The sequence below is a fragment of the Musa acuminata genome, chromosome BXJ2-5, assembly GCF_036884655.1.
Source record: "Musa acuminata AAA Group cultivar baxijiao chromosome BXJ2-5, Cavendish_Baxijiao_AAA, whole genome shotgun sequence".
NCBI classification, from domain to species: Eukaryota; Viridiplantae; Streptophyta; class Magnoliopsida; order Zingiberales; family Musaceae; genus Musa; species Musa acuminata.
This window is the reverse complement of record NC_088342.1, coordinates 22,860,219-22,871,487: the sequence shown is the minus strand read 5'-3', so window position 1 is coordinate 22,871,487 and position 11,269 is coordinate 22,860,219. Positions and strand designations below refer to the sequence as shown.

General features: G+C 40.6%; 2 protein-coding genes across 7 annotated transcripts; one reads left to right on the top strand and one right to left on the bottom strand.

Moving 5' to 3' along the window:
* Positions 1-1,525: 1,525 nt before the first annotated feature.
* Positions 1,526-4,148, top strand: LOC135612586 (29 kDa ribonucleoprotein A, chloroplastic-like). Of its 2 annotated transcripts, XM_065109050.1 has the most exons (5): positions 1,526-1,971; positions 2,287-2,388; positions 3,391-3,508; positions 3,600-3,687; positions 3,972-4,011. In XM_065109050.1, exons 1-4 carry the CDS (start codon positions 1,606-1,608, stop codon positions 3,677-3,679), a joined length of 666 nt encoding a protein of 221 aa, XP_064965122.1. In that variant the 5' UTR covers positions 1,526-1,605; the 3' UTR covers positions 3,680-3,687; positions 3,972-4,011. The 2 variants fall into 2 exon arrangements, with proteins under 2 accessions (XP_064965122.1, XP_064965121.1); XM_065109049.1 differs by having other exon boundaries at positions 1,527-1,971; positions 3,391-3,687; positions 3,972-4,148.
* A 1,438-nt stretch (positions 4,149-5,586) lies between these two features.
* Positions 5,587-11,261, bottom strand: LOC135612585 (uncharacterized). 5 transcript variants are annotated; one of them, XM_065109046.1, is made up of 5 exons: positions 11,129-11,261; positions 10,705-10,829; positions 10,411-10,533; positions 6,282-6,384; positions 5,587-6,045 (listed from the first exon to the last, which is right to left on the bottom strand). In XM_065109046.1, exons 2-5 carry the CDS (start codon positions 10,797-10,799, stop codon positions 5,749-5,751), a joined length of 618 nt encoding a protein of 205 aa, XP_064965118.1. In that variant the 5' UTR covers positions 10,800-10,829; positions 11,129-11,261; the 3' UTR covers positions 5,587-5,748. The 5 variants fall into 5 exon arrangements, with proteins under 5 accessions (XP_064965118.1, XP_064965116.1, XP_064965120.1 ...); XM_065109044.1 differs by having other exon boundaries at positions 10,705-10,832; positions 11,129-11,259; XM_065109048.1 differs by lacking the exon at positions 10,411-10,533.
* Positions 11,262-11,269: the final 8 nt, after the last annotated feature.

The following is an 11,269-nucleotide window of genomic DNA, read 5'->3' as shown; positions in this document are numbered from 1 at the left end:
TTCACCAGTATTATCTATGTATGATGTATGCATAGTGCTTGTGATCAGAGAACCAACGATAAAAGTGTAGAAATTAAAAGATTGGAGGATAGATAGCGTTCTTCTTCTTCTTCCTATGCTACGATGAAGACGTGTGACGTCACGCTCGGTCGTTCCCTCTTTCTTTCTATGTCGAACAAAAACTCACCTGCAAGTCCTATTACCTCTATCTAGTAAGGGGGCTAATATTATTGTTGGAGGCAAAAAGTAACCGAGCATAAACACTCATTGAAGTTTGTACAATAATAGTTTTTTCACTCATTGAAGTTAGACAACATTCTCTTCTGTTAATTTTTATCTACTTCATCATCCATATCAGCACCACCTACTCTTATGTCCTCAAAACATATATTAAACCGAACCAAATAGCTGCCTGGGAGGGGTAAAAAGATAAAAGTTGTCGATCAACAAATGGTGGGTGGTCTATGAAAATTTGAAATTTTTTGGAAGTAGGGGCATTCTAACAAGAATTTATCAAAGACTATAGGAGTTTTTTTTTTTTTTAGAATTCGCAATTCATTAAATAATAATAATAATAATAATAATAATAATAATAATAAATTTAAATTTTATATTAAGTTTTTGAATTAATTAAAATATGTATCTATGCATTCATTGTATGTGGATCATAATAAATAACATGAAATATATTATATTATCGATGACAAAATATGAGATGCCTCCTAATCATCTTAGTTTTAATATTCATCTAATTAATAATAGACGAGATCAAATTTAATCCTAAGTTAGTTAACATGAGACATTTAAAATATTTATTCACCATCGAGTTGTCTTGTTGATGTTTGGCAAGAATTTTTGATAAATATATGTGTCATGATGTTTAAATATTTCTCTTAATAATAATAATAATAATAATGTCAATTCTATGGAATATATCAAATGAAATATTATTTTAAATTAAAATGATATGATCGTCAACACAAAGGGATATTGATTTGGATGAGCTTTATAGAAAATACTCATATTTGAAGTATTTTTTTCAATCAATATTTCTCATTTCATTTTTTTCCTCAAACAGTATCCTTAATTTTGTTGTAGTGTTTTGAGAACAATGTAAAATCTATTTGAAAAACTGTAAATGATGTAAATAGACAACTAACCTCAATCAAATTAACTTTAAACCTAAAATTATGATATCATAATGATTTATAGGCAATGACAATTACACGATATGATATTATTTATAATATTATTTTAATAAAAATATTATAAATATTATTACAAAAAAATATTATAAATGAGTCAAATAAAAATATTATAATAGTTTAAAACTAATAAAAAAATATATATGTAGAAAAATTTGACAAAAATTTTTTAAGAGATATTTTGAATATTTTTAAATTAAAAATATTATTTAAAAAAATAAAAATAAAAGAGAGGTTACCCCTTGAGAAATACTTAAAATATGAATATTTTTTAAGAAAAAAAAATTTTATCGTATTAATTTCTCATATCTCCTCCGCCTCTCGTCCATCGTATGCCCCTACTCCTCCCCAGTTCTCTCCTCCACCTTATCAAGAAGAAAGCATAAGCCCCCCACTATCCATGGCGGCTTCTTCCTTCCTCCTCCCTTCCCTCTCCTTCGGAATCCGCAGAATCTCGTCCTCCAAGCCCCAAACCCAAACCCTTGCTCTCTCCTACGTTTCCTTCTCTTCGATCAAAAATGTCTCTTTTCCTTCTTATAGTCCCTTTCCTCCGGTAAGAAAGGCGCCAGCTTTAGATTCGGGGTCCGTTCCCAAGGTGGCGGTGTCCTCGGATTTGGAGCAAGAAGAGGAGGCGGACCTGTCGAGTGGGGAGGAGGTGGAATTCTCGCCGGACTTGAAGCTCTTCGTCGGGAACCTCCCGTTTAGCTTCGACAGCTCCCAGCTCGCTGGTCTCTTTCAACGCGCCGGGAATGTCGAGATGGTGGAGGTAAAGCCTTTGTTTAAGTAACTTTTAGGTGAAATGTGTTGGGCTTGGCTTGGCTTGGCTTATCTTCGATGAACGCAAGCCTCATTCATGGGCATATCTCATCTGGCAGAAGCTGCAAGTGCCTGAACTTTCTTCCTGCTGCTTTAATTGTCCGGTTGTATTACGAGTGGTTTGGTAGTATTTCTAACATGTTTTTGTTCATTTTAACCCTTCATTCTAACATGCAGATAGCTGGCCAAATAGTTGGTTTACTTTATGCATTAGTTGAACATCAGGTTATTGTAAAAGTTGACATTTTGGTTGTTTACTTTGCAGGTTATATATGACAAGCAAACTGGAAAAAGCAGAGGATTTGGATTTGTGACAATGTCAACCGTGGAGGAGGTTGAAGCAGCCACTCAGCAGTTTAATGGTTATGTGAGTGAATCTATCAGTATAAATTTACAAATTACCTAAACGCTTGTATATGAAGATCAACAATAAGATGGTTAATATAGCAAAAGGTATCCCCTGCAGTTGGTTGATGGAATCTGACTTGCTCCTTTTTTTGAAGTTATGGTTTTAGTGATGGAGCAGTTCAAGGCATATACTCTTCAAATTTGTGACACATGATATTTCATGCCTAACCATATATTGCTGTTCCACTTTTCTTAAGGGCTAATCTTTAGTGAAAACATTAACAACGCTCTACATTACTTCTCAGTCCAAGTTATGTGATACATGTAATGTTTTTGTTTCATAAACCTTTTACCTTTTTGCTTGTTACCATAACATGAGTATGAAAACCTAATTCAAACTAACATTAAGTGAGTCTTAAGTTCTAACTGATCATCAAATCCCACAAACCGATAAACAAAATTTGGAAATCTAAATTAAACAAGAGTTGGTTAAGATCTAAACCGGTGCTAATCTAGAGATCAGGAATGCATTAATTGCTGTTACTTCACTGGATTTTTTACCTGCAGTTAAGTTTGTAGCTGAGACTGCATTTCCTCTTCAACCTTATTTCTCCTTTTTGGTTCTTTAAGGGCTCGCTAATCTTCGGTAGAGTAAATCTGTGTATTTAGTTTACTATTAAATCTGAGTTATATAATGGATTACGATGTATCTTCACTAGCTAGCATGTGTTCCTCTTACTCTTTGCCTTATCTGCCAAAGTGACTTTCTCACTTTTCTCTTCTTAATTGGTTATTGGGTCTTTTGCAATTCATTTTCACTCATTTTGAATTATGTCTAATCAACCTGCAAAGAAAGATGTTCATGCATGTTTTCTTTCTCTGCATCTTTTTTATGCTGGTCATGTAAATGTTTGTGCTCCATATATGCATTAGTTCAATTAGTTTTCGCTTTGTGCCTGCTAAAGAAAATTGGCAGAGTAAGTGGAGGATTTACTGTAATTTTGGTTCTATGATCCGACAGACACTAGAAGGGAGGCCATTGAGGGTGAACTCAGGACCACCTCCACGAAAAGATGAGTTCCCATCTAGAGGATTCCGGGCTGGTGGTAACCTTGACATGGCAAACAGGGTCTACGTAGGTAATCTCTCATGGGGCATTGATGATCTGGCTCTTGAGACACTTTTCAGTGAGCAAGGGAAGGTTTTAGAGGCCAAAGTCGTTTATGATAGGGAGAGCGGTAGATCGCGGGGCTTCGGCTTTGTCACTTACAGCTCGGCTGAGGAGGTTGAGAATGCTATACAATCACTAAATGGCACCGTATGTCTTTATCTTCATATTTCTCTACTCGGACCTTTTGTTCTTTGTTTTGTACACAGTTGTTGATAAGGGAACATTATTTCTTATCATTATCTTTCTTAATACCTGTTTGTACACCTGCATATCCCCAGTATCACAGATCTGGGGAGGAGGATTCACATTCTAAAAGTTTCATAGTAGACAATGGACCAATTGGATTGACTGCTTACTAATATTAATATATATTTTGTATTTTTATTGATAGTGTTCCATCGGACTAAGGCACATACCTTTTTTCTGTGCAGGACTTGGATGGAAGATCGATACGGGTTACAGTGGCAGAAACAAGGGCTAGACGCCAGTTTTGACCTTTGAGTTTGTTTGAAGTTGCAGAAAAACGCTGCTTCTTGTTATCGAGATCTTCCTTGTAGCTTCCACTTTGGAAACATTGCCCTGTTAATTCCATTTGGATGTTTTGGCTATGAGATGGTCTCTTGTATCAGGCTTGTATGCTTGTAGTGATGGAACTTACCCAGGCAGCCTATGGTTGGTCCCATGAATTATGGTCATTGGCATCCCTATTTGATGTGGATCATCCTATGTTTGAGATTGAGTAGATGAATTATCTTTTTGATGAAGAACCACCCGCAAATTTGTTTGGGTGATCAGGTGAAGAGTTACTCTCGAATTTGCATGGGTCGAGATGGCAAGCTTGGTTTGTCTGTTTTGATATTAGATCTCCGGAATAGTTTCTAATAGATTGAATTGTTTATAGTTTACAGGCAACAAATGCGTGCCACAGAAACTGTTTTGCCAGTATGTTTAGCATCTACTGAATCAAAGTCATCAGTTAGTTCACTCGAGCAATCCATGTGCAAAAACAATGGAAATCGAAAGCTTTCAAAGCTTAAAAGACAAAACAACATCAGCCTCGATTCTGACAATAATCATGCACTTAATATGAATCAAAGACTTTGGTATATGGAGTCTATATGCCGCAAAATATTAAGTTGGCTTCCTGGATGCTGTAAACAAACACCTGGTGATTTATAGGTATACGCAGGATTCTTCTTGATGTTGTTTCATTCATGTGCATCTATCTCACTGGAAGTAATGCTTCTTCAACGAGTCAAAATTACCATAGTATATATATAATCATCTGGAAATTGGTGGCAATGTTTTACTAGAGAATTGGATCCAATATGATAGGTGGCCAAAACTCGACATTAATTTTATGAAGCAAAGACGATTTTATAGGTTGGAGGGGCTAATCATGGAAGATGGTCGACAGAGGTTACCATTAATAATAGCTGCTAAACAATATATATGACTTGGCTATGTACTTCACTCACATGATCAATAATTATCTAAATCAAGAACGGATGAACATCAAAATACTACTGAATTGCTGCAGTCATTCAATTTTGCTGAGTTAGGTAAGTGTGCTTCATATTTCTATCATCCGAGAGTGAACCACAAACTGATTAAACCAAATGCATGCAACTACAAGGGATAATATAAAGAAAAAACAGGGAACATATGTAGCAGTCAAGCTCCTTACCGATTTACCTCCGAATTCATCATCATGTATGAAGCAGAAATCTAATTAACCAGGTAGAATTGAAAAATAAATTGAGTTTTATTCATTTCACTATAATGCATAACCTTATAATTGTTTTCTCGATAAATTGTGTGGCATGCAACCTGTCCAACATTATTCTTGTATTGCTAATCTATGCTTAGTGTTTCCTGTCAGCTTCCTATAAATGGTCATGATGATTCCATTAGATGTACATGATAACTAAGTATACCTATTAATTTACTTTTGTCCAAACTTTCTATGTTGAATAAGATAAACCGTAAGACATTTCACTTGTGATTTTAGTATCGTGTATATCAGGTGATTATTGTCTAGCAAACTTAAGAAAGGCATCTTTAACAAAAAGACATTTTTCATTGTTCCATAATAATCCTTTATTGCACTTCAGATTGCTCACATGGAAAAGACTGACTGACTCCTAACCAAAATGACAAGATGCAAAAAGCAAGTAACAATTCAATCTATGTACCGACGGATCTAAATTACTGATGCTGGCCACCTTTCCATCCACCACGCTGACCACCACCACCCCTGCCGTTGCCAAACTCTCTTTGTCCTTCTTGCATCTCTGCAACTTTTTCTGCTTTCATCTTCTGCACAATCTCAAGTATTTTGGGATTAAAGAAACGGTCTCGGACAAATTTCTTCTCCACTGCTTGTATTTCTTTAATGGCACTCGGGTAGGGATTTGGAGGTGGCTTCTTCCCTTGCAACCGTGCAACTTGCTTCAGCTCAGAGTACGCCTTCTTCTTTGCCTTGTTCTCAGCTCGATATTCCATCTAAAGAAAAATCATGGAACAAATTACTTAGAAAGCACTAAGTAAATATTCAGTATTTCAAATATCACATGTCTCCAAAATTTAAGCACCATAGTAGACATTCAATGAATAAACACTCTATGTATGAGTCTGTGGACTGGTTAGAAAACAAGAAATCTTTTGTTGCATTGCATCCTGATCTTCTGAACATAAATTACTGAAACAAACCAATACAATATTAAAGAGGATGAATGTACATCAGCTACAGCCATGGCTCCCTCTTCACTAACACCTTGTCCCTTGAGCTCCAAAACACGCCAAGCAAAAACTCGTGCTGGAGGAGGATCAAAACCACTTATCCTGTTGAAATAAGAGCAACTCATTACGATCTGTACTTCATTGCATTTGTTCAGCACTATTTGGAAGGAAAATCGGTATTGCAAAAAATCTGTCTAAAGTAACTCATTTCTACACAAACAGAATTAACTAAAAATTAATGCCAAGTTTCCAACCTTTTGAACTCAAACAAGAAAGCAGCTGACAAAAAACCATGAGGGGGATTACCCATAATTAAGATTTTGGTCATTGACTACAACAGTAAATCTAATTGTACCGATGATACCACAGTACAAATTTGTCAATCGAGCACATTATAACTACAAATTGAAACACTAAAACACAAGGCTCTCACGATCAAATTACATACACATTAATTACAATCACTAGAGCACAAAAGGATAAGCAATCATATGTTAGGACCCTTTTATGAGTTTTTGAATAATGTTTATTGAGTTTGTTTAGTCCAATTGTTTATTGAATCAGTTTAGTTCAGTTAGAATCAGGTAGAGGTTTATTTAATATTTATTTATTATTAAGAGTCCAAATCCTGGTGGACCCTAGGTGGAACTCTATAAATAGTAATGTAACCTTTTCTTTTTGGAAATCAATCAATCAATCAATGAAATATTATTCAATGTTATGACAAAACCCTAGGAAGCCGATCCCCTCGAAGCGATCAAGGAGGCTGATCCCCTCGAAGCGATCATTCTCTTTTCTCCCCTTTCTTCCACGATAAGACCTTAGGGTCTTATCATTTGGTATCAGAACGGCGATCCTTCGCGTTCTCGTTGCAGTGTTGCCGTAACTATAAAAAAAAAAAGAAGAAATTTGCGTGAGGAAGGGTGAAGCCAACAGCCACGAATGCCGATCCTTCTTAACCGAGAAGGAACCTCTGCGTCCCGGCCAGCGACCACCGTTGCCCCTTCTCCACCGCTGTTGCTGCTGCCCAGCCAGCAGCCACCACCGCCGCCGCTGCCCCCTCGCTGCAGTTATCTTCATCCTAAAAAAAAAAAGGAGAGAAGAAGAAGAAGAAGCCGTAGCCACCCCTGCTTCCGGCTAGCTCACCCGCCGCCGCTGCTCTCCGGTCAGCGATCACTGCCGCCGTTGCTTCCCGGCCGAGGGACCACCACTATTGCCGCTGTTGCCTAGCCAACAGCCACCACCGCCACCGCTACCCCCACCCAGCCAGTGACCTCTCCTCCTCGCTTCCCCATCTCGCTTGAGCGAGAAGGACCGCCGGCGTCGTTTCCCAGCCAGCGAACCACCCCATCGCCACTTCTACTGTCGACGACGCTGCCCTAGTCCGCCATCGTGCCCACCCCCCCTTGGGTCGCAACCGCCGGTTGACGCAGCCCCTCCTTCCAGCGGTTGCAGAAACAGAGCTTCCTCTGTTGCTGCAGCCCCTCGTCGATCGCAGCCGCGACCCTCGTTGCCTCCTTCTCCACCCTCGCCGTTGCTCCCCAGCCAGCAACCTCCCCTCCTCGCGGTGACCAAAACAAGGCAACCGAGAAAGGGCTATTGCCGCCATTCCCGGCCAGCGAACCACCCCCTAGCAGTGCCTAGCCTCGGCGACCCTTTGCTGCTCCTCGCCCTCGACGACCTTGCTCCCACCGCACCGCCACTGCTGCCTCTCAACCCCGGCAGCAACCTTCTCTTCTCGTAGCGATAGAAACAGAGCATTGTTTCTTGTTTCCAACCGCACCACCGCTTCCTCTGCTTCCGGCTAGCGACCACCGTCGCCGCTTCGCTCCGGCCAGCAACCACCGCTGCCATAGCTGCCCTCCAGCAGCACACGTAGCAAGTTCTTGCACGGCGCTGCCTCAAACCCGGCAACGCACACACTGACTCCCTTTTTCAACCTCGGCCGCTTCAATGCCGCCCTCCCCCGCCGCTGTTTCCCGACCAGCGGACCAAACCCCTCATCGCTTCTACCGTCGGCGACGTTATCCCCAACCACGCCACCATCGCTGACTCTCCTTGGATCACAGTTGCAGTCGCTCGACCATCCCTCCTAACGGCGATCAAAACAAGGCAACCACGACCGCCGCAGCCACTGTCGTTTCCTCAACTGCACGCGATCCCTCGACGTCACTAGTGCCTCCTTCTGCAATGCGATGGAGACAAAGCAACGCTGCCTTCCATCCGCGCCATCGCAGCCACCGACGCTCTCACCCCATGCAGCTACAACCATACCGACGTAGTCGCCTTCCAGCCCCCGGCGCTCTCACCCTACGCAACGACAGAAACAGGACAGCAACTCTTCCTCCAACGCCACGACCGCAGCACTACCCTCGACGTCCGCTTCCTCGGCAGGTTCGTATCGATAGTGTTGATGCCCTTGACCAGACATCAGAAACAAGAACTGGGGATTACAGATTTGCAATCTTACGTAATGGCCACCTATAACTCAGTGAAAGCACAAATGGAAGCATTGGAAATCAGAATTGAGAACCGGCTGCAAGAAACACTTAATGATTTCAAAAAGAGCCTATTGGAGAGCCTCAGCAAATTTCAACAAGATAGGGGCTCAAGTTCTAAGTTGCATAGATCTGAAAATACAGGAAAAGGGCCCTAAGACTGTGACATAAACTATTCATACATGAAGGTGAAATTTCCGAGATGGGAAGATTGGGATCCGACCAGTTGTATCTTTAGGGCGAAATTTTTTTTTCATTTTCACAGAACCCCAGAAGAATCCAAGATAGAAGTGGCCTCAATCCAGCTCGATAGAGATGTAATCCAGTGGTACGATTGGTATGAAACTTTCCACGGAGTTCCTTCATGGGAGCAGTTCAAAAGAGGGCTTCTTGTTCGCTTCGGCCCATCAGAATATGAGAATGTTGATGGACAGCTCGTCAAAATTCGTCAGACTTCTACAGTGTTAGAATATCAGAGCAGGTTTGAAAGATTGTCAAATCAAGCTAGAGATTGGTCGGAACGATAACTTTTGGGTACATTTATTGAAGGGCTTAATCCAGAGATTCGATATGAAGTTAAGGCTCGTCAACCCCGCACCATGATAGCTACGATTTCATTTGGACATCTGCATAAGAAAAAAATCAGCATGGAATACCGTCGAAACAGAGGTGTTAATAAACAGGTGAGCAGTAAGCAACCCACCATATCTACTCCCAGTCGAAATTCTATCACTCGCAGACTAACCTGAGAAGAACTCAAAGAAACATCAACGAAGGGTTTGTGCTATGATGAAAAGTGGAGTATGGAGCACCGATGTAAACAAGAGCAACTTCTGATGATTGAGCCAATTGGAGAGGAACCGGAAGCAAAAGAGTTGGACTCCGATCATGAAGGTGTGGAAACTAATGAAGATACTGAAGCCATAACACATACAGTGCATGCATTGGCTGGCTACGCTAACCTACAAACTATGAAAAGGAGGAACTTTGAAGCATCAGCCTGTCACTGTTTTGATTGATACGGGTAGCACTGATAATTTTATTGACAAGAAAGTTGCAGCCCGATTAGCTTATCATATTGAAGGCTATGACAGATTCAAAGTAAAGATCGCTAATGGATGGATTTTAACTTATGATAGCAAATGCTCAAAGATAAAATTGATTATACAGGGCCAGGAGTTTCTTGCAATGATTACTACATAGAAAGACAAACCTATTACTTACACTAGCAAAAAGTGGAGACCATACTTACTTGATCAACGGGTTGTGATGCGTTGCAGATAGCCTATGGTTGAAGTGCTGAAAGAGAAGCTCCCCGAGTTTGATGCTACTCAACCTTAAGGACAAGACTAATTTGAATAGGGAGGAATTGTTAGAACCCTTTTATGAGCTTTTGAATAATGTTTATTGAGTCTGTTATGAACTCTATAAATAGTGATGTAACCCTTTCTTTTCGGAAATCAATCAATCAATCAATGAAATATTATTCAGTATTATGACAAAACCCTAGGAGACCGATCCCCTCCTCGAAGCGATCATTCCCTTTTCTCCCCTTTCTTCCACGATAAGACCTTAGGGTCTTTTCATCATAGCACAAGAGATTGAAGCGGCAGAAAGAGTGCAGTGTTACTTGACAGCATCATGGTAGAGAGAATCCGGATGCTTCTTGAAGAATCTCTTGACATATACATCCTCCGGCATTTCAATCTTCCTGATCTTCCCATCCGTCCGTGGGAATGTCACCGGCGACGCCCTGTGAAACCAATCGTTACAATCAACCTGCCTCCAGCAAGCTAAAATTTTGCTTCCAGAATACATGAAACCAGAGACAGAAAGAGCATCAGAAAGGGTGTATCAGATAATCCCATTCCAACAAAGTTCGTCTATCTGGTTGATGAGAGAATGGGAGGAGAGAGGGGCGTACTCTTCCATGGGTTTAAGCCACACCGGGGTAGGCTTTGCGAGACCCTTCGCCAACTTCCTTGTCCTGGATAGCAAGTCTCCGCGCATGTACGACATTTTCCCCTTTCTCTGTTCTATCTAATCTGCCTGCTGAATAGAGAAAGCAAAGAACAGCTAAAGCTCAGATTTTTTTCTGCTAGGATGCCCCAGCGAGAGGGTGGCAACCAAATGTAGCTTCTTAGACTCATATACACAAACACCTGATGTGCAAGAATCATCACCACAAACAAAGGACGAAAAACTTCATACAGACATAAATACAAACATCTACAAATCAAATAACACCATCACAAAGAAATTTGAAGACGGAAATAGCATCGATACAGATCTCTCATTTTGCTCCAACGAGAAGCAGCGTGAAAGAGAGAGAAGTTGAGATCAATCACCTAAGGGCCGTTTAGGTTACGGAGAAAGTGGGGCGGAGGGGGGGAGAAAAGTGTCCGACGAGCACTAGTCATATATCTTTCGGCATCATCATTCATTCACTCTCAAGCTCCACCTGTCACGCCGCATGCCTCTCATACGGT

Bases quoted from the DNA above. Each gene is read 5' to 3' on its own strand.
- LOC135612586 (XM_065109049.1), top strand. From the start codon at position 1,606: ATGGCGGCTTCTTCCTTCCTCCTCCCTTCCCTCTCCTTCGGAATCCGC. The intron at 1,972-2,286 runs GTAAAGCCTTTG...TTTACTTTGCAG, and splicing joins GGAATGTCGAGATGGTGGAG to GTTATATATGACAAGCAAAC. The intron at 3,688-3,971 runs GTATGTCTTTAT...TTTTCTGTGCAG, and splicing joins TACAATCACTAAATGGCACC to GACTTGGATGGAAGATCGAT.
- LOC135612585 (XM_065109046.1), bottom strand. From the start codon at position 10,799: ATGTCGTACATGCGCGGAGACTTGCTATCCAGGACAAGGAAGTTGGCG. The intron at 6,385-10,410 runs GTAACACTGCAC...TTATTTCAACAG, and splicing joins CTCTACCATGATGCTGTCAA to GATAAGTGGTTTTGATCCTC. The intron at 6,046-6,281 runs GTACATTCATCC...ATTTTTCTTTAG, and splicing joins GAGCCATGGCTGTAGCTGAT to ATGGAATATCGAGCTGAGAA.